This window comes from Narcine bancroftii, chromosome 5 (genome assembly GCF_036971445.1).
Source record: "Narcine bancroftii isolate sNarBan1 chromosome 5, sNarBan1.hap1, whole genome shotgun sequence".
NCBI lineage: Eukaryota > Metazoa > Chordata > Chondrichthyes > Torpediniformes > Narcinidae > Narcine > Narcine bancroftii.
In genome coordinates this window covers 212118768-212141361 of record NC_091473.1, presented here as the reverse complement: position 1 = coordinate 212141361, position 22594 = coordinate 212118768, and the positions used below count along the sequence as shown (strand labels likewise).

General features: G+C 46.1%; 2 protein-coding genes across 9 annotated transcripts in view; both read right to left on the bottom strand.

Annotated features, from left to right (window-relative positions):
• Positions 1–623: 623 nt before the first annotated feature.
• On the bottom strand, positions 624–22198 carry LOC138764779 (zinc finger protein 229-like). Of its 4 annotated transcripts, none has more exons than XM_069941054.1 (2): positions 22131–22198; positions 624–3370 (listed from the first exon to the last, which is right to left on the bottom strand). In XM_069941054.1, the coding sequence occupies exon 2, from the start codon at positions 3212–3214 to the stop codon at positions 1751–1753; it is 1464 nt and encodes a 487-aa protein (XP_069797155.1). In that variant the 5' UTR covers positions 3215–3370; positions 22131–22198; the 3' UTR covers positions 624–1750. The 4 variants fall into 4 exon arrangements, with proteins under 4 accessions (XP_069797155.1, XP_069797156.1, XP_069797157.1 ...); XM_069941055.1 differs by lacking the exon at positions 22131–22198 and adding an exon at positions 17802–17921; XM_069941056.1 differs by lacking the exon at positions 22131–22198 and adding an exon at positions 17541–17608.
• LOC138764778 (zinc finger protein 235-like) overlaps positions 19361–22594 on the bottom strand; it is a 48380-nt gene continuing 45146 nt past the window's right edge. For all 5 annotated transcript variants that reach the window (XM_069941048.1, XM_069941047.1, XM_069941050.1 and 2 more), the window contains one exon: positions 19361–22320. In XM_069941048.1, the coding sequence (XP_069797149.1) occupies positions 20725–22188 (1464 nt within the window). In that variant the 5' untranslated portion in view covers positions 22189–22320 and the 3' untranslated portion in view covers positions 19361–20724. The remainder of the gene's footprint in view (positions 22321–22594) is intronic.

Below are 22594 nucleotides of genomic sequence, written 5' to 3'. Positions count from 1 at the left end.
ACGGCATGAACATTGATTCCAATTTCCATTAACCCCTTTTCCGTCTTTCTTTCCCTCATCTCTGTCTCCTTTCCCCCAGCTCCCTACTCCATTCCCTGCATTCTCCTGTCAAAGAGAAACCCTCTGCCACTTCTCAGCTTCTTTCTCTTCTCCTCTCCCATCAGATCTATTACCAGATAAGCCTGTGCTGCTCCCACTGCCCCAGGTCCATTTTATTTGGGTGACTGTTCTTCCACATTCCTGAAAAGGGCCCAAATCGAAACCATCAACTGCCTTTCACTTCCTGTGGATGCTGCGTGACCTGAATTTCTGCAGCACTTGTGTCCTCCATTAGATCCCAGCATCTGCACACCTTAATCACCTGAAAATCCAGAGGTTGCAGCATTGATCTTCAAACCTAATCATTACAAACACCAAGGGGAACTTGCACAGCTACGTCTTGTCAAGCAGTTAACGACACTGACGTCTCCTGGCTGGTTTATGATCTTGTCACAAAAGCCCAGTCTTGCAGGCACCAGGTCAGAGGTCACCACCAGTCACCTCAGCAGCGACGCACAAAATGCTGGAGCAACTCAGCAGGTCGGCAGCATCCACGGAAGGCAACAGACCGCATGAACCCCACATTCAGAATAAGTACTTTATTGTCGTTGTAAAAGAAAACACAACCAAATTTTAAAAACACTACCCGCGGTACTCACAAATACAACATACATTAGCATATAAAAACAAGAAAAAACACTAGCATTAAAGCAATACAAAAATGCACTAATTGGCAGACTTTAATTCTCAAATGGCTCTGGGATAGAAATGGGGAAAGAGGTGAGAAGCCCAAATAGTATGGGGATAGTGAGACGGGGTGGACCAATGGCTGTAGGGAAAATTCCCATCAACACAATCCTTAAACCTGTGGCCTCTGAAACATCGATTCTTCGGTTCACGTGTCTGTACTGAACAAGTTCCCAAGTTAAACTAAACTGCTGCCCCCACACGATCCACCTCCCTCCATTCACAGGTCTGTCAAGAAGCAGCTGCACCTGGTCGCCCGTTCCAGGCGCTCACTGGTATCTAGGTCAATTATTTGCACTGAACATCTCCCTAAACCACTGCTTCTCAACCATTTTCTTTGCACTCACATACCACTTTAAGTCATCCCTATGCCATCGGTGCTGTAATTAGTGAGGGATTGTTTAAGGTGGTCTGTAAGTGGGAAGGGAAGATTGAGAATCACTGCTCTAGACCCAATTGTTACTGAAATATTTTGCTTGAGAAAAATTGTCATTGGCCCATTTCCTTTGGAGTTATGAAACCAAGCACATAACAAGTCAATTAGGGATGATTAAAACAGTGGTTTGCAAACTTTTTCTTTCCACCCACATCCCACCTTTAGCAATCCCTTACTAATCACCGAGCACGTTTGACATAGGGAATACTTGAAATTTTATGTGAGTGGTTGAGAATGGTTGAGAACCACTGCCTTAAACACACACCATCTGGCATCTGGTGCTTTTACTGACGAGGAAGGATGCTGACACTTTCTCTCCACGTGAACTTGTTGGTGTCCTCACTGTCCCGAGGGCCAAGTGAATTCCTTTCCCTCTATCCTGGTGTGAATTCTATGGTGGGCCACAGAGAAGAGGAATTGGCAAATCCCTCCCTGCACTTGCTGCAAGAAAATGTCTCCCCAGTGTAAACCTGCTGCTATGCACACTGGCCAGAGATCTGAGAGAACCCCGACCTGAGCAGTGAAAGGTTACTCCTGGGCATGAACTCTCTGGTGCCTCAGCAGGTTGGATGATTTAACAAATCCCAACCCACACAGCGAGCAGGTGAACGGTTTCTCCCCAGTGTGAACCCACTGGTGTGCCTGCAGGTTGGAGGACTGAGAGAACCCCTTCCCACACAGGGAGCAGGTGAACGGTTTCTCCCCAGTGTGAACCCACTGGTGTATCCGCAGACCAGAGTACCGAGAGAACCCCTTCCCACACATAGAGCACGTGAATGGTTTCAAACCGGTGTGAATTCGCTTGTGTACACGCAGGCCGGAGGGCTGAGTAAATCCAACACCACACACGGAGCAGGTGAACGGTCTCTCCCCGGTGTGAACCCGCTGGTGAGCCTGCAGGTAGGAGGGTCGCGAGAACCGCTTCCCGCAGAGTGAGCAGCTGAATGGTTTTTCCCCGGTGTGAACTCTCTGGTGCCTCAGAAGGTACGAGGACCGGATGAATCCGATTCCACACAGGGAGCAGGTGAACGGTTTCTCTCCAGTGTGAATTCTTCGGTGGCCCTCCAGTGAAGAGGAGTCCGCGAATCCCTTCCCACACTTGGTGCAAGAGAATGGTTTCTCCCCAGTATGAATTCTCTGGTGCCTCAGCAGAGCGGAGGACTGAAAGAATCCCTTCCCACACACAGAGCAGGTGAATGGTCTCTCCCCAGTGTGAACCCGCTGGTGTGCCTGTAGGCCAGATGGCTGAGAGAAACCCTTCCCGCACACAGAGCAGGTGAACGGTTTCTCCCCGGTGTGAACTCTCTGGTGCCTTAACAGGGAGGAGGAATAAGAGAACCCCTTTCCACACACGGAGCAGGTGAATGGTCTCTCCCCAGTGTGAACCCGCTGGTGTGCCTGCAGGGCTGAGGGCTGAGAGAACCCATTTCCACACAGGGAGCAGGTGAAAGGTTTTTCTCCAGTGTGAACACGCTGGTGTGCCTGCAGGCCAGAAGCCTGAGGAAACCCCTTCCCACACACGGAACAGGTGAATGGCCTCTCTCCAGTGTGAACTCTCTGGTGCCTCAGCAGATGAGAGGTTCGAGAGAACCCCTTCCTGCACACACAGCATTTAAAGGCTCTCTCTTCGGAGTGAATGTTCTGGTTTTGCAGGAGGCTGGAGGACTGGGTGAATCCCTTCCCACGCACATGGCAGGTAAACGGACTCTCCCCAGGGGGAACACACCCGTGCTCCACCAGGTCCTTGGAGGTTTGGAAGCTCTTCCCACATTCAGAGCAGATGAATGAGCTCCCCCTAGTGGGGAAACATTGGTGTTGCAGCAGTGCCTCAGAGTTGACAAATCCCTCCCCACACTCTGAACAGGGGAACAGCCTCTCCCCAGTGTGAGCCCAGTGATATGTTTCCAGCAAGTCTCCAGAAAATTCCTCCTCACCACATGCCTCACTTTGGAGTGTTTTATCTGCTGTATTAGTGGTCACCTGACCCTCCATATCACCCAAAGGGCTGAAGTCCAGTTCACACACTCAATGGGTGTAGGGTTTCTCTGTACAGTGAAACTGCGATCGGAAGGAATTCAGTCGTAGTGTCAAACCACAACGAGGCGTTGTCTGAATCTTCCTATCTGGAAACGCACTGTTTTCTTAACCCTGTGAAGAGAAGATGGTGGAGTGAGAGGGAGCAAGACACTCTCTGCAACCAATGTTCCAGGACAACACACCCTGGAGGCATGGCCAGTAACATGACAAACCGTGGAAGTGTCCTGAACTGTGAGGAGGATCACCACAGACAGGTAGACACATGGAGGGTGAAATTTAGCACAGAGAAACAAGCGTGATCTGTTTTGATGGAAAAGAGGAGAGGCAACATACACTGGAGAGCAAGGTACTGATCATGAACCCAGGATTTATTGTTATGTGGGATCTAGTTTTGCAAATCACATTTTAGTAAACACGTAATGATCTGAAGGTGAGCGCAGGAATTAGTACACTTACTTATACAAATGGGTCATAGCAGCTTTGGTTTTGGAGGTTGATGACCTGCATTATTACCCGGAGTCCTCATTGGTCCAGGAACTGCTCTAACGTGCCTAAACTGCAGCCCCACATCAACTTTCCAATGTGATGTTAAAGGATTGGCATCTTCCAACCAATTGAAAGAATCCAAACCAATGTCACTCAATCGCTATCACCCCATGTGACAATGCCCAAGTTTCAATCACGCTCACTTGCAAGTGTGCACAGGGCTCCCCGAGCAGTAGCAGTGAGGAATGGGAAAGGGGTTTCCTTTTCAACAATGATGTTGGTGGCCGGAATTCAGTTTCATCAGAGAGCTGATTAAGGGCAGAGGCCAGATAATTGGGACAGGAAAGGGCAAGGTCTGGAGAGAGTACCCAGACCTGGATGTTGGCACCTTGACTACAAGACGTATCTCTCTCTCTCTTTCCTTTCCCGCAGCTCTGCTTTCTATCATCCAACTCCCCCCCCCCCCCACTCCAGTTCTCACCTTTTTTTTCACCTATCTTGCTATCCATATCCAAAGGTTCACAAAACATTCATTAAAACGTAAAGTAACATCCCCCTGGAGTGCAACAAGAAAGCATGCAGATGCTGGGGTCAAGGACAGTTCACCAAAGTGCTGGAGAAACTCAACAGGCCATGCAGCATTGATAAGAGGTAGAAGGTGAACAACGTCACAGGCCTGAGCCCTTCGTCACGAATCTGCACAAACAGGTAAAGGCCTGAATAAAAAGGTGGGGGTAATAGGTGGATCCACGTGGAAGGGGAGAAGAGAAAGAAGCTGAGAAGTGATGGGGCGAAGACAGAGGGACCAAGGAGGGTAGAGATCTGACAGGAGATGGAAAAGAAGGGGCTGGGAAGTTGGAGGGAAGGAGACGGAGGAAGAGGGAAAGAGAGAGAGAATGTTCCAGAACGTCAGATCCCTTCACTCCCTTTGGATGCTGCACGAGTTTCTCCAGCGCTTCTGTGTATTTGCATCAGGTTCCAGTACTGCAGCTGCTTGTGTTTCTCTGATTGACACCCGCCCGCACGCTGTTGGACAATGGTGCCCTCTACATCAGAGAGGCTGAACAGAGACTGGGAGCAATGCCGGATTAAGGTTTTCCGGGGGCCTGTAGCAAATATTTTAAAGGGGCCTATGGGATTATGGGTAACCAAGATTGCCATGGCACTTTCATTGAGCCGTCACCGAGAACTGCTGGGGATAGTCTGTGTTAATAACCCCAATTAAATTTAAGGTAAGCAATTTTAGCCAATTATCACCTGTAATTGGAGTTATTAACACAGACTATCAATGTGGTACCTCATAGCCACTGTACAAAGGTGAAAATGATTCTCATAATTCAAAGAACATAAATGTAGGGGTCCTTGAAAATTGGGGCCCGTAGTTACTTTTGCTACTACGTTAATCTGGCCCTGACTGGAAGATCACTTCGTTGAGCACCTTGGCTCCATCCCCCGCGATACAGTGGATCTCCCAGTGCCCACCAATTTCAATTCTCCATCCCATCCCTTCCATGAATGTCAGTCCATGGTCTCATGAACTGCCAGACTAATACCACCTGTAAGCTGGCAGACAAATCCCTCATCTTCTGACTGGGCACTCTCCAACAGGATGGCATTAATATCGACTTCTCTAGCTTTCATTAATCCATCTTCACCGTCACCTTTCCCATCTCTCTCTCCATCCCCTTCCCTTTCATTAACACCCCCCTTCCCCATCTCTCTCCATCCCGTCCCCTTTTGTTAACCCCCCCCATTCGCTGTCACCTTCCCCATCTCCTTCTCCCTCCCGTCATCTTTCACCTCCCTCTCCCTCCCCTCCCCCTCCCCTCCCCCTCTCCCTCCTCTCCCCTCCATCCTCTCCCCCTCCATCCCTTCCCCCTCCATCCCTTCCCCCTCCATCCCCTCCCCCTCCATCCCCTCCCCCTCCATCCCCTCCCCCTCCATCCCCTCCCCCTCCATCCCCTCCCCCTCCATCCCCTCCCCCTCCATCCCCTCCCCCTCCCCTCTCCCTCACTCTCCATCCCCTCCCCTCCCTCTCCATCCCCCTCCCACTCCAACCCCTCCTCTCCTCCCCTCCCTCTCCCTTCCTTCTCCATCCCCTCCTCTCCCTTCCTCTCCCTCCCCTCCCACACAAACCTGACAGATCCTTACCTCTCCCCTCACCATATCCAATTAACCCCTTTTGTTGGTCTGGATTCCTCCCCCGGCCACCACTGTCTGAATGTTGACACGTTCTGACAGTTCCTGCTCCTGCCTCATCCTGCTTGTCCCTTGAAGAGGGGCTCAGGCCCCAAATGGATCTTTGTCTCCTACAGAGGCTGAAAAGACCGGCTAATTCCTCCTGCATTTCACTGTGTTTGCACGGCTTCACCTGTCAATCTGCTCACAGGGCGGGGCTAACAGCCACAGATGACACTGATTGGCCGGAGGGCGGTGTGGTACGTGACGTCATTTCCTGCCTGCCTACCCGTCGCCATTTTAAAGTGGGGTCCATGCACTCTTGGTTCCTCCTTCTCTATCAGGTTCCACTTTGCAGCCGCCAACTTCCAGGTTTGTGTGTTCTTCCCCCGTCCTTCCCCACCACCTCACTCCGTCCTCACTCGGCTCCCGGACGTCACTGGATTCCCGCCGCCGTCTTTGCACCCACACACAGCCAAGCCCAAGGCTCCAGCTCTGGGGATCAGGAGGAGCACTAGCAGGGCTCCCCAGGGTCCTAAATAATCAGTGAGCTCACCAGGGAATGATTTTCCTGCACTTTTAGATGGGCCAAATGTATCTCTCATTGTTTGCAAAGCACTGATTTGAAATGTTATCTTCTCAATCTGGAATCGGCCTCATACATCACCTGTCAAATTTAGTAGAACACAATATTCACCCCGCCTGCCCAAACATCGTTTCCTCTTCCGACTCTAAAGGGTCAATTTGTGGCTTTTTAAATTAACAATTAAAGTCTGGAATCCTTTAATCATCTGGTTTGCAAATGTTGTCATGGTGTAGATCTTAAATTTTTAAATAAAAATTTAGACATTTAGCTCCGTAACAGGCTCACAATCCATTGCCAACCAATTGGCCTACACGTGGTACCTTTTTAATAGTGGGAGGAAATTGGAGAGCCGAAAGGATGTAGTGGTTTACATCTATGTCGGGGGGTGGGGGGTTGGGGGTGGGGGGGGTGTTGTGGGTGTTAGGTTGTATTGGAGGGCAATATTTTTTTAGGTCACAGGGTATTCTCTGGTGGTAGAGGGTAGGAAAATGAGGATGTCTCTGGGTAGGTGGCAAATGGTGTATTGCGTGCTAAGTAATTGCGGGTTAAGTAATCATGGAAAATATGCCTATGTACTATTCATTATGTATTCATTAATCCATTACTATGTAACAATTTACTTCAATTATACTGTTTAAGGGAAATATTAATGCAATTAAGTAACAGCCACAGTATGTAGAAAAGTTGGCTGATTATAGTATGTGTAGAATTTGCTGCCTCCAAATACAAAGAGAGAAAATACTTTCATCCCCAAGGTTACACTGCTAATTGTAAAGCACAAGACGGGAGAGAAAACATCAAAAACACACATGGGAGTAACAGGATAGCAGATAGGAGAAGTTAGACAGGATGAGGTTGGAGGAACCATATGGACAGTGATTTATTCTGAAACAGGCCAGTGACAGGAAGATAAGTGTAATTCAAGGATAAGTGATAAGAGTACCATGACTGAGAATGTCAGAGTAAAACAAAGTGAATAAACTACTTGTGTAGGAATGAGGAGTCATAAGGGTACACGGGAGGTGTTGATTAAACAATAGGATGTTCTGGCCTTGGGGATTAAGATAGGAGGGCTACACCATAGATAATTGCAGAGCAGGAAATTGCTTGAGATCTTGGGCAAGGAGCCTATCAAAGAAAGCCAACTTTTGTTCAGTGTAACAATGTTGATCTATATAAACAGAAGAGACTGGAGTCTTGGGGAATAGGTGTGAGTCTTGGGGAATAGCTCACCGAGAAGGTGATCTATGAACTAACGACTGAAGCAGAGCTCTGTTAAGCTTTATTCTTGTACTATGTAATAAACTGATTGTGAAACCGAATACCTTCTCCTATCACTTCATTCAACGAGCACGCTGGACTCAGATGACACATAGACCAATTTGAGGGTAGGGTAAGGCCAGAGTCCGACACTACCCCATGTGAAGCATACTGATTCAGGGATTTGGAGCTAAAGGGGATAGAGAAGAATGTGTGGTGAGGTCCACTAAGGCATACCAGGGTGTGTTGTCTCTGCCTGTGATATCCTCAACTAACATGATCACATTGGGAACCACCGCGATGAAGTGGGAAACAAATTTATTTAAGAAAAATGGCTGTGACCAGATTTTGGCCTTGTTTTGACATCCGAAACAACTTCTGGGCGATGTTATCTCCACACCCACAGCATGTTGCTGCCTGAATGTCCTTTAAAATGCCTCGACCAGTGCCTGTGCCACTGTAATGCTGTCATTTGGTGACCTGTGGATTACTCCCACCAGTGATTTTTGTCCCTTATTGTTTATAATCTCTACCCAGTTTGATTCAACATCCTGCTCCTCAAATTATATCTCTCACTATCACCCTGATCTCATCTTGAGTCAACAGTCCTGCCCCACCTCCCGTATCTTCCTGCCTATCCTTCCGAATTCCCTGATACCTCTGGGTATTTAATTCCTGCTATCACACTTGTGTCATGGCCACTAAATCACACCCCTCTCTACTGATTTGTGCAACAGTTTATTAACCTGGTTTCCAATACTCTGGACATTCAGATAAAGTGCCCTTTCACTTGTTGACTTTCAAACAAGTTGCCATGTGGCCTTTTTTGTGTATTGCATTGAATTCTTTCAGTTATCCTGCAGTTAATGCCATTCCCCTGCCATAGTTGTCTCACCTTCCCCAACAGCACTGGCAAATAATCCCCCGGGACATTGATCTCAGTCCTGCCCAGGTGTAGATGGGCTGGTGGAAGGGGCAGACACATGGGGGATGAAACATGATGGTGAATGCAGTCTGAGGAGCCCTGATGAAGGGGTGATGGAATGTACCCGTGCTCACTTCCTTATTTAAGTGACAAAGGAACTATTTTGCTGGGAAGGAAGTGGAAAGGCAAATTTTAACTGGAGAGCAGAATTCATAACATGATGCATGGTTAAAAAAAAGACAGGGAGTTGAAGAAAATAAAGATTGTGAACTTTATGAAGAGATGCAGATTACAGCCGTGTGGGAGTAATGGTAAACATTCAGATGGCCTTGATTTTTCTCAGGGAACTACACTTTCAAAAACACATGGAGGTCCTTGAGAGAGTGAAAAAATCATTTATCAGAATAATAGCTGATCTTTGTTTGTTATCGGGAAAATCATGTCTTGTCATTTCTAATGAGTTTGATGGCGACATTTTTACCTACAGGACATCACAGTCCAGAAAACGCTCTACCTGAGTCTGACAGAACTCACAATGTGAACAGTTTTTATGACATATTTAACCCTGTATATTGGGAAGGATTGTGGCTGTCGTGACACTACTGCCTCCTACCTAGTCAGAGGACACACCATCTACCAATCAAGGTTTGGTTCCGCTCCACCCATTAGTGCACACCTTGGTGATGGCTCCTTGTAAATTTCTTAGACTGGACTTTCCAGCCTGTCTGTCCTTGGCCTTGGGCCATTGTTGTAACCCTCCTGGCACCGAGCCATTTAAACCCTGCTAACGACCTGGGTTGGAACCTCCAGCACTATAAAGTTACCATGTGTTCGTTGTTCTCTCTTTGCCTGCTTGGGATCACTCTGCTTATTCCAAGTCTAGAAATGAGGAAGGGCACTGGAGAAACTGTTGGTAAGATGTGTACTGTTAAAAGAATTGGAAGCATTTAATTAGCGTCCCTTGTAGCATAGAGCTGTGCCTGCACTGAGTCAAAGGGTGGTGGGAAATCGTAGTGATTTTTCCTTGATCATTGTATGTACAAGTTCATTGCGTCTGGGTGTATTTTGTTCCCACACTAGTTTCCCCGCGTTCGTTATTAATGGTCCGCTATTTCTTTCCCATGACTGCTGTAACCTGTGCGTGTGTGTGTGTGCGCTGCATCAGCTTCCATTTCCCACAGTTGCATTCTGTAAACAAAATCTTTGCCCATCAAAACTGTGTTGCGAGTCCTTGCCTTTGAGACCTACCAAACTTGCTTCCTCACTCACAACTCTCATCAGTCTCCAACCACCCCCCCAACCCAGCAATGTGCCACCGTCAGAGTACAAACATGATGTAACAAACAAGCGAGATTCCTTTTTACTGCAGACGCGGCAGAATTACCACTAATTGGTATTGAAAAAAATAAACTGTACACAGCATAAACATGTAAACAAATAAAGAACTGTAAACAGATAACAAATATAAACAAACTGATTGTGCAATACAGAGAGAATAAAAAAGAAAATCAATAAAATGACAAGAGTCTTTAAATGAGTCTCTAATTGAGTTTGTTGTTGAGTCTAATGGAGGAGGGGTAGCATCTGTTCCTGAACCTGGTGGTTTGAGTCTTGTGACACCGACACCTCTCTCCTGATGGCAGCAGCAAGAACAGAGCGTGTTCCAGTGAGTGGTGTTTGCTGCTGCTGTCCCGATGGCAGTGTTCCCCGTGGATGTTCTTGATAGAGGGGAGGGTTATCTGATTAAAAGATGATTAATCAGATGAGGGAAGGTTTTGGTATTGATAAGAACTCTATTTCTTTATTATCAAATTCGATCTTTGGTAAAATGTATGTTTGGTAGAGATATGATTTTACCTAAAATGACTAAATTTGATACTTTTCTTATGAAGTACCAGAGAAAGGTTATATTTCATTTATGTATCAAATATTACAGGGTGGTATGGATAAAAAGGGTTGGGATAAATCTAAAATTAAATGGGAAGCGGATACTGTTTTTATTTTTTCTGAAGATGATTGGTTAGATATCTGTTATGATAGTGTAACTAGATTGATAAATGCACATTATGCAATGATTAATTACAACTTTTTACATCAGTTATATTTGACACCTGAAAATTTTAAAAAATATGGTTTTAATGAATCAGATTTGTGTTTTAGATGTGGTGATACGGTTGGAACTTTTTTTCATGCTGTTTGGTCATGTATACATAGACAATCTTTTTGGAAGAAAATTCAATCTTTTTTAGAATATCTGTATAAAATTAAAATAGTTTTAGATCCAACAGTATTTTTATTGGGTAGTTTGCAACCTCTGAAAGGTTTGGGATTAGATAAATTTCAACTTGCTTTTGTATATTTAGCTCTATCTGTAGCGAAAAAAATGTATTGCTAGTACGTGGAAAGATACAAATATGATTGATATTAATAGATGGCATAATGAGATGAAATATTTAATAATGGAAATAATTATGTGTTTCGCATGATAATTATAATTCTTTTATTAATAAGTGGCTGTTATACTCAGAATATTTAAATTTCAATTTATATTGATTAGATTTTAATATGTATATTTAACTTTTTCTTTAATATTCTTTATTTTTTTCTTTCTTTATGGCTCTCCTTAGGAGAGTTGGCTGAGGGGGGGGGGGGTTCTTTTTTTATGTTTAATTGCTGCATATGTCATATATTATTTGTTGTTTGAACAAATAAATAAAGTTTGTAAAAAAAGATAGAGGGGAGGGTTTTACCTGAGATCTCCTGGGTTGTGTCCAGTACCTTTTGGAGGGCTTGACACTCAGGGGTATTGGTGTCCCCATACCAGACCATGATGCAGCCAGTCAGCCCACTTTCTACCACACCTCTGTAGACATTCTCACACAATATCTCCACTTTGCCTGGGATATGGTTTTCTGTTGGTCGTACCTGCACCTTGTATCGTGTTCTGGATGACTGGACTTAAATGCCTGTGATCTGGCTCTGTCTGTCAAAGCTGGCTCCCTCTCACCACCTTCACCATTACAGAGGCTGGAAGCACTTCTGGAGTGAGGATCTGAGAGATACTGAGGTGTGGGAGCTGGAAGGAGTCACAGAGAGGAGAGCTTGAGATTACTGGTTGGAAGTGGTTACTGAGATGGATGTGTCAGAGGTCCCACTTGCAACCAAGATCAGTGGCTTGTGACACCACATGTGGACCAAGCCCCGAGTTTATAAAATCAAAATGAACATCTTGATTCCTGCCTCAAGTCCAGACAGGAACCTCAGCACATCCCAAGTGTAGAGGGGCCTACATTCTGCACAAGGCTGACACAGAGACCCTAAACAGGCACCACATGAAGGACCCAGGCTGAGTTTCTCCAGAACTGTTGTTTATTGCCCTCGACTCCAGCATCTGCAGATTTGTTTTGTTTAACTAGAAAATCCTTCAAGCAGGTTCTGGGGTCTCCCTCATATACAATATCCTCCTCGATGGTAAGGAGCCCCTGGTCCGTGATGGCACCGAATGAGCAATGGGAGGGCACCCGTCTCCCAGAATGGAAGGGAGACAGAGGCCCTGAGATGGTAGCAGAAGAATCCAAACCTGCTGTCCCCCAATATTGGCAAAGGCTGCAGATGCCCCATCAGTACTCTGCCTGCTTCCAGTCATATTCCCTGGACAGAAAAAATGGCAAGGGAGTTGGGGGGGGGGGGGGTGGTGAGTAGCAGATCGTTGAAGTAGGTATGAAGAGTAGGGTTAGGGCAAAAATAACAGCAGGCTACTATGGGGCTGAATGTATTCACCATATTCTGCCACTAAGGTGACCTTGGGGGGAATTGGAATGTATCCCTCCATAGAGTCACACAGGATGGAAACAGGCCACTTAGCCTAATTTGGCGACCTAAACATCCCACCCACACTGGTCCCACCTTCCTATATTTCAATCATGTCCCTCTAAACCCATCCTACCCATAGATCTGGCACACCCATTTCAGCAAGTACCTCTAACACCCACATCCTTCCAACCAGCAACCTCATGGTCTGACACCTCTCAGTACCTCTCTGTCGCTTGCTCCAGGCCGGTGCAGGTGAAAGTGCTTCCTACCTCTGTAATGGTAAAGGACCAGCACCGGCGGCAGGAAGGAGGGATCCAGATTTGATTGACAGACAGGTCACAGGCATTTAACTCTAGAACTTCAGTACATAGTACAAAGTGCAGGTATGACCTACAGAAAGCAATCTCCCCGATGAGGTGGTGATTTTGGACGAAAGAAACCGAAAAGTTACACCAGGCCCTGAGTGACGTTATCTGCTACAAAACCCAATCTGGTGCAACAGGGGACAGGAGAGCTTCACTCCCAGATGAGCTCAATTCCTTCTATGCCTGATTTGACCATCAGAGCAAGGAAGAACCATTGGGCACCCCCATATCTCCGATGGTCCTCACTGGTCGGTATTCATGGTGGACGTGCGGGCTGGCTTCAGGAGAGTGAATCAGGGAAAGCATCCAGTCCAGATGGAGTATGTGGCCGAGTACGGAAAACCTGTGCTGACCAAATGGCCAATGTATTCACTGATAACTTCAGCATCTCACTCCAACAGGGCATGGGAACCACCAGTTTCAAACAGGCTTCAATTGTGCCAGTGCCCAAGAAGAGTGTGGTAATCTGCCTTAAGGTCTACCTAGTGGTGGCACTCATGTCCACAATGATGAAGTGTTTTGAGAGGCTGCTGTTAAAAAAGCAGACCAAGGGTTAGATCTGCCCACAGATGAGGCTGACACACAATTAGTCCTTGCATGTCACGAGGATGGGTCTTGCATTGAAAAGAATGAGCATGTGCAGTCTTTCTGTTTTCTGCTGCTGCATGGAGACTATCACAGAACTCCAGGCTGCAGGCTGCAGGCAGCAGGGAGTTCCGGAGGGCCGAATGCAATGGGCCGTCCCAGATCCCGAACCATGGGCAATGCTGGAGACCAGGTTCATTTGATGTACTTGTTGGTTGTAATTAATTTACTGTCTGATAGTGTGCTGTTCCTGCTAGAGGTAGAGAGAGTTGATTATACAATAAACAATAGGTACTCTTTCTCTTTCAATAACCAATCCCAGCCTTATCCCCATAACCCTTAACTCCCCTGCCCTCAAGAGCCTTATCCAACTCTCTCTTAAATCTATCCAATGAATCTGCCCCCACTTCCCTCTGTGGCAATGCATTCCACAGACCCACAACTCACTGGGTAAAAAAAATTCTCCTAATTTCTGTGTTAAGTGGCCTTCCCTGTATTCTTAAACTATGCCCTTTAGACCTAGTCTCACCCATCATTGGGAACATGTGCTCTGATTTCACCTTGTCAAGCCCTTTGATAATCCTAAATACCTCAATCATGTCTCCCCTCATCCTTCTAAATTCCATCGCATATAATCCAAGTCTTTCTAACCTATCCGTATATGACAATCCTGCCATCCCGGGAACTAACCTTGTAAACCTGCGCTGCACTCCCTCTATAGCAAGTATGTCCTTTCTTAAATATGGGGACCAGAACTGGATACAATACTCCAGGTGAGGTCTCACCAGGGCCCTGTACAACTGCAGGAGGGCTTCTCTACTTCTATACTCCAATCCCCTCTTCATGAAAGCTAACATACCGTTCGCCTTCTTCACCGCTTGCTGAACCTGCATGCTAGTTTTCAATGACTGGTGAACAAGTACACCCAGATCCCTTTCCATTACCCCACGCCCCAGCTTAACACCATTTAAATAATATTCTCCTCTCTTGTTTCTGCCTCCAAAATGGACAACCTTGTATTTACTCACATTAAACTTCATCTGCCATCTTTCCACCCACTCCCCTAAACTGTCTTAAGTCCCCTTGCAATTTTCTGAAATCTTCCTCGCTCTTTACACTACCACCCAGTATACTGTATGTTTAATCCTCACGTTCCCAATCAGGAGGAACATGAAGCAGGCCACGAGGACCATTGGGTCTGTTCTGTAAATCTACACTGAGCTACTCTACACTAGTTCCAATTTCCGGCCTTTTCCCCCTATCCCTTGATGCCCTCTGGCTAAAGAAGTTCTTCCTAATCTCTTTTATATGGATAACCTCTTGCAGTGATTTACTTGTACCTGATGTGTAGGTATTTGCATATTATTCTGGGTTGGACTGTGAGTGTGTGCCCGTTTGTGAATTCCCCTGTGGGTAAGTAAAGCTAAGTTTGTTGATAACACGTGTCCAGCCTTGATTCTCTTTGAACCCATCAAACCTCTTCTTGAACACAACATTAGATGCCACCTCACTGACTCCACACAAACCACTGGAACTCCTGGAGAGCAAAGACACACCCATCAGGGTGCTCTTTATTAAAACCATCATCCTCTCAAAACTGATCTGCAGACTCCAAGACCTGGGTCTCACTAACCCACTGTGGAATTGGATCCTAGATTTCCTCACCTCTAGCCCACAATCAGTGCGGATTATCAAGAACTCCTCCTCCACAATCTTCAGCAGCTCTGGTTGTGTTCTTAGACCCCTGTTCTACTCACTTTACACCTATGACTGTGCTTGGTATGACACCACCACCATTTGCAAATGATACCATGGTAGTGGGCTGTATAAAAGGAGGCAATAAGTCAGCATTGAGGAGGAAGATTGATGGCTGGGCTGAATAGTGTACCAACAACAACCTGGCAATATCACAAGACCAAGGAGCTGATTGTAGACCTGAGGAAAGGAAAATATCAGAAATGGATGGTCAATTGGTGGATCAGTGGTGGAAAGATTGAACCTATTTAAATTCCAGGGAGTCCCTGTCACAGGGGACCTTTCTTGGGCCCATCATACCAATGTCATCGAGAAGAAAGCACATCAGCATCTCTACTTCCTCAGGTGTTTGCTGAGGGTCACTATGTCATTGGAACCTTTGGCAAACGTTTACAGATGTGCAGTGGAAAGTGTACTGACGGGCTGCATCACGGGGGCACCAACACCTGTGAGTGGAATGCCATGCAGAAGGTAGTGGGCATGACTCAGTGCATTACAGGCAAAAATCTCTCCACCATCGAGAAAATCTACAAGGAAAGCTGGTGTCAGAGTTGCAGCAATAGTCAGCGATTCACACCACCCATGGTATGCTGGTGAGGTTCTCACTGCTGTCATCAGGAAACAGGAATAGGTGCTCCAAGACTTCCTCCACTATGTTCCTGAACAGTTGCTACATCTCCACCAAAAGACCTCTTCACAACAAACTCGATCAGAATCCTTTGAAGACTCTTACTTTGCACTTAATTTGTTATTGAATATTTATTTTGTTTTGCAATTTGTTTGTACTTCAGAGTTGTAGACATTTCTCACTTTTGTTTACACATCTCTCCTGAGTAGTTTTTTTGCACAAGCAATAAGTAGAAATTCTACCTCATAAGGTAAGCCCCACAGGAAAAAGAATCTAATGGTTGTGTGTGAAGTCACGTCTGTACTGATCAGTTTGAGAAGTAGTGATTGACAGTTACCATGGGAATCCACAGAAGAGATAGGACCAGGAGGGCCATCGGATTCGAAGTAGACGGAGGCAGGGTTGGGCGTGAAGTCGGGGTTAAATATGTCATAAAAACAGCTCACATGGGGAGTTCTGTCAGTCAGATAGAGCATTTTCTGGACCATGATGCACTGCAGGTTGATGCATTGCCATCAAAATCATTGGAATATTTTCCTGATTAAAAAAAACAAAAATCTAGTATTCTGAGAAATTATTTCTTCACTCTCCCCAAGACCGTCACATTTTCTCAAAAGTGTGGTCCCCAATGTAAAACCACGGCCCTCGGAACGTTTATCATTACTCCCTTGCTGTTGTAATCTGTGCCTCTTCATAAACCTTAATCTTTGCTTAAAGGAACTCCCTATCAGGTTTCTCTCTGCACCATGTTATGAATTCTGCTCTCCAGTTGAAATTTGCCTCACTTTCTTCCCAGCAAATTAGTTCCCTTGGGGCTTCGGTAACGTGCTGATCATGGAAGTGAGTACGGATACATTCCATCAACCCCTCGTCAGGGCTCCTCAGACTGTACCTCTCTGCATTCACCTCCATGATTCATCCCCTATATGTCCGCTCGTTCCACCAGTCCATCCGTATGGTCTTGTTTGCCAGTGCTGTTGCGGAGGGTGAGACGACCATGGCAGGGGGCTGGCATTATCCACAGGAACAGAAGGAAGTAAAATAGAGACAGAGCAAAAAGGTAGAAAAGGGGAAAATCAAATTGGAAGACAGAAAAAAAAACATAATAGACTAAAAAGGCCACATTGCAAATTGATATTTTAAAAAGTCACTGAGTGTGAGGGCACTTTACCTAAATGCCCAGAGCGTTGGAAACAAAATGAATAAACTGTTGGCACAAATCAGTCCAAAAGTGGTGTGTGATTCAGTGCCCATTACACACATGTGTTTGCAGGCTGGAGATGATTGGGAATTAAATATCCAGAGGTATAAGGAAATATGGAAAGATTGGAAGATACGAGAGCTGGGATAGCCCTCTAGATTCAGGTTGAGATTAGGGTGATAGTGAGAGATGTAATTTGAGGAGTAGAATGTTGAATCGAACTGGGTAGAGATTAAGAATAATAAGAGGACAAAAATCACTGGTGGGAGTAGTTCACAAAATAACAGCATTACAGCGGCCCAGGTTCTGGTCCAGGTGTTATTAATTTTAATTTTTAAAAATCTTTTAAAAATCTTTTTATAAATTTGATAGAGAGAAATATTAAGTGTATATATTTTTTAGATATTAATCCTAGGTTTTATATAATGCAACCCAGAATGAGTCATATATAAATTATTCATTATCTTATATAATTCTTGAAAAAGTGAAAAATCCTTACCTTATGAGAATTTCACCTCCTGTTCTAATATTGAGTTTACATTGTAATTATCTAAATAGTCCAATCTCTTCCAGTTGTCAAAAAAAAAACAGAAAAAAGAAAAAGATAGAAAAAGGAAGACTACCCCCCCCCCCCCCCATTAATCTAAGCTCCCCTCTCACCGGTAATCTAACCTCTCCCACTAAACATGGTCACCAGCAAATAAATTGTAAAGAATCGAGTCTCAGCTCTCAAACATTGGATAGAAAACCCCCAGAGCACCTCTGCCTGTTATCAAATGATGATCGTCCATGAATGGGCCCCATATCTTGTCCAATTCAACCTTGATCTCTTTAACATTAGATCTAATTTTCTCCAAACTCCACCAAGAGATAACATCCTGTAACCAGTGCGTACAAGTTGGTGCTCTGCTGTCTTTCCCTCTTATCCAAGTTGCTCGTCCGGCCATCCATGAAGTCAAAGCTACAATTTTGTTTTAGTTGAATTCAAGGAAATCCTCATTTCTAGAGAATAATGAAACAAAGCAATATAAGGACATGGTTCTAATTTAATCCTAAGGATCTGTGATAGTTTTAAAGAATTGTTCCCAATATTCTTATAGTTCAGGACACTCCCAGAACATAGGAATCAGAGAGACCTCAAAAATTCTACATTTGTCACATAGTGAATCAACATCAGGATAAAACCGAGATAATCTAACTTTGGACATATGTATTCATGTACATCTTTAAATTGTATGAAATAATGTCGTGCACAGAATGAAGTAATTATTAATCAGATCAAGCGTGTAATCCCAATTTTCATCTGAAGTTCATGTATTTAAATCTCGTTCCCATTCTTGTTTAAAGGACATTGAGACAGTGACATGCTTTGTGGTGTGGAGATAATGTCGGCCAGAAGTTGCCAAACAAGGCCAAAATCTTCAGGTCACAACCATTTTTATTCCATGTCCATCAAGTTACAGGTCAGCCAGGATCTGTCCGTACCAGCCAGCCCAGCAAGTACAAAGGGGAAGTGACCCAGGAGATCTGATGCAGTTTAGATGAAAAATCCAATGAACAGGACCAACAGGTCGACTGGGGATTATACAAGCACACAGAAAGCTGGAGCTGCAAGGAAGCCACATCAGAACCCCAACCGTCGACGCCACCGCAGACTGGAAGGACAACACATTATTTTCCATCTCCACAGTCTCCAACCAGACGGCATGAACATTGATTCCAATTTCCATTAACCCCTTTTCCGTCTTTCTTTCCCTCATCTCTGTCTCCTTTCCCCCAGCTCCCTACTCCATTCCCTGCATTCTCCTGTCAAAGAGAAACCCTCTGCCACTTCTCAGCTTCTTTCTCTTCTCCTCTCCCATCAGATCTATTACCAGATAAGCCTGTGCTGCTCCCACTGCCCCAGGTCCATTTTATTTGGGTGACTGTTCTTCCACATTCCTGAAAAGGGCCCAAATCGAAACCATCAACTGCCTTTCACTTCCTGTGGATGCTGCGTGACCTGAATTTCTGCAGCACTTGTGTCCTCCATTAGATCCCAGCATCTGCACACCTTAATCACCTGAAAATCCAGAGGTTGCAGCATTGATCTTCAAACCTAATCATTACAAACACCAAGGGGAACTTGCACAGCTACGTCTTGTCAAGCAGTTAACGACACTGACGTCTCCTGGCTGGTTTATGATCTTGTCACAAAAGCCCAGTCTTGCAGGCACCAGGTCAGAGGTCACCACCACAGTCACCTCAGCACAAAATGCTGGAGTAACTCAGCAGGTAGGGCAGCATCCACGGAAGGCAACAGACGGCAGGAACCCCACACTCAGAATAAGTACTTTATTGTCGTTGCAAAAGAAAACACAACCAAATTTTAAAAACACTACCCGTGGTACTCACAAATACAACATACATGAGAATATAAAAACAAGAAAAAACACTAGCATTAAAACAATACAAAAATACACTAATTGGCAGACTTTAATTCTCAAATGGCTCTGGGATAGAAATGGGGAAAGAGGCGAGAAGCCCAAATAGTATGGGGATAGTGAGACGGGGTGGACCAATGGCTGTAGGGAAAATTCCCATCAACACAATCCTTAAACCTGTGGCCTCTGAAACATCGACTCTTCGGCTCATGTGTCTGTACTGAACAAGTTCCCAAGTTAAACTAAACTGCTGCCCCCACACGATCCACCTCCCTCCATTCACAGGTCTGTCAAGAAGCAGCTGCACCTGGTCGCCCGTTCCAGGTGCTCACTGGTATCTGGGTCAATTATTTGCATTGAACATCTCCCTAAACCACTGGTTCTCAACCTTTTTCTTTGCACTCTCATACCACTTTAAGTAATCCCAATGCCATCGATGCTCTCTGATTAGTAAAGGATTGCTTAAGGAAGGATGTGAGTGGGAAGAAAATGGTTGAAAACCTCTGCCCTTAATATTCTTCCTTTCCCCCCTACTTTAAACGAGTGGTTCTCAACCTTTTTGTTTCCCTCCACTCACATTGCACAGGTGCTCTGTGGTTAGTAAAGGATTAGTGTGGTTCTCAACCTTTTTCTTTGCACTCTCATACCACTTTAAGTCATCCCTATGCCATCGGTGCTGTGATTAGTAAGGGATTGTTTAAGGTGGTCTGTAAGTGGGAAGGGAAGTTTGAGAATCACTGCTCTAGATCCAATTGTTACTGAAATATTTTGCTTGAGAAAAATTGTCATTGGCCCATTTCCTTTGGAGTTATGAAACCAAGCACATAACCAGTCAATTAAGGACGATTAAAACAGTGGTTTGCAAACTTTTTCTTTCCACCCACACCCCACCTTTAGCAATCCCTTACTAATCACCGAGCACGTTTGACATAGGGAATACTTGAAATTTTATGTGAGTGGTTGAGAATGGTTGAGAACCACTGCCTTAAACACACACCATCTGGCATCTGGTGCTTTTACTGACGAGGAAGGATGCTGACACTTTCTCTCCACGTGAACTTGTTGGTGTCCTCACTGTCCCGAGGGCCAAGTGAATTCCTTTCCCTCTATCCTGGTGTGAATTCTATGGTGGGCCACAGAGAAGTGGAATTGGCAAATCCCTCCCTGCACTTGCTGCAAGAAAATGTCTCCCCGGTGTAAACCTGCTGCTATGCACACTGGCCAGAGATCTGAGAGAACCCCGACCTGAGCAGTGAAAGGTTACTCCTGGGCATGAACTCTCTGGTGCCTCAGCAGGTTGGATGATTTAACAAATCCCAACCCACACAGCGAGCAGGTGAACGGTTTCTCCCCAGTGTGAACCCACTGGTGTGCCTGCAGGTTGGAGGACTGAGAGAACCCCTTCCCACACAGGGAGCAGGTGAACGGTTTCTCCCCAGTGTGAACCCACTGGTGTACCCGCAGACCAGAGTACCGAGAGAACCCCTTCCCACACATAGAGCACGTGAATGGTTTCAAACCGGTGTGAACTCGTTTGTGTACACGCAGGCCGGAGGGCTGAGTGAATCCAACACCACACACGGAGCAGGTGAACGGTCTCTCCCCGGTGTGAACCCGCTGGTGAGCCTGCAGGTAGGAGGGTCGCGAGAACCGCTTCCCGCAGAGTGAGCAGCTGAATGGTTTTTCCCCGGTGTGAACTCTCTGGTGCCTCAGAAGGTACGAGGACCGGATGAATCCGATTCCACACAGGGAGCAGGTGAATGGTTTCTCTCCAGTGTGAATTCTTCGGTGGCCCTCCAGTGAAGAGGAGTCCGCGAATCCCTTCCCACACTTGCTACAAGAGAAAGGTTTCTCCCCAGTATGAATTCTCTGGTGCCTCAGCAGGGCGGAGGACTGAAAGAATCCCTTCCCACACACAGAGCAGGTGAATGGTCTCTCCCCAGTGTGAACCCGCTGGTGTGCCTGTAGGCCAGATGGTTGAGAGAACCCCTTCCCACACACGGAGCAGGTGAACGGTTTCTCCCCGGTGTGAACTCTCCGGTGCCTTAACAGGGCAGAGGAATAAGAGAACCCCTTTCCACACACGGAGCACGTGAATGGTCTCTCCCCAGTGTGAACCCGCTGGTGTGCCTGCAGGGCTGAGGGCTGAGAGAACCTGTTCCCGCACAGGGAGCAGGTGAAAGGTTTTTCTCCAGTGTGAACCCGCTGGTGTGCCTGCAGGCCGGAAGCCTGAGGGAACCCCTTCCCGCACATGGAACAGGTGAACGGCCTCTCTCCAGTGTGAACTCTCTGGTGCCTCAGCAGATGGGAGGTTCGAGAGAACCCCTTCCTGCACACACAGCATTTAAAGGCTCTCTCTTCGGAGTGAATGTTCTGGTGTTCCAGGAGGCTGGAGGACTGGCTGAATCCCTTCCCACGCAAGTGGCAGGTGAACGGACTCTCCCCAGGGTGAACACACCCGTGCTCCACCAGGTCCTTGGAGGTTTGAAAGCTCTTCCCACAGTCAGAGCAGATGAATGAGCTCCCCCTAGTGGGGAAACATTGGTGTTGCAGCAGTGCCTCAGAGCTGGTGAATCCCTCCTCACATACGGAACAGGGGAACGGCCTCTCCCCAGTGTGAGCCCAGTGATATGTTTCCAGCAAGTCCACAGAAAATTCCTCCTCACCACGTGCTTCACTTTGGAGTGTTTCATCTGCCACTGCACTGGTCACCTGTCCCTCCATATTGCCCAATGAGCTGAAGTCTAGTTCACGCACTCAATGGGTGTAAGGTCCCAAGGTGTTCATTCGGAGTGTCAGACCATAACGTGGTGGTGTCTGAATCTTCCTGTCTGGAAACGCACTGTTTTCTTTACCCTGTGAAGAGAAGATGGTGGAGTGAGAGGGAGAAAAACATTCTCTACAGCCAATATTCCAGGACGACACACCCTGGAGGCATAGCCAGCAAGATGACGAACTGTGGAAGTGTCCTGAAATGCGAGGGGGATCACCACAGACAGGTAGACACATGAAGGGTGAAATTTAGCACAGAGACACAAGCGTGATCTGTTTTGATGGAAAAGAGGAGAGGCAACATATACTGGAGAGCAAGGTACTGATCATGAACCCAGGATTTATTGTTATGCGGGAT

Coding starts and splice junctions, on each gene's coding strand:
- LOC138764779 (XM_069941054.1), bottom strand. CDS start 3,214: ATGGAGGGTCAGGTGACCACTAATACAGCAGATAAAACACTCCAAAGT.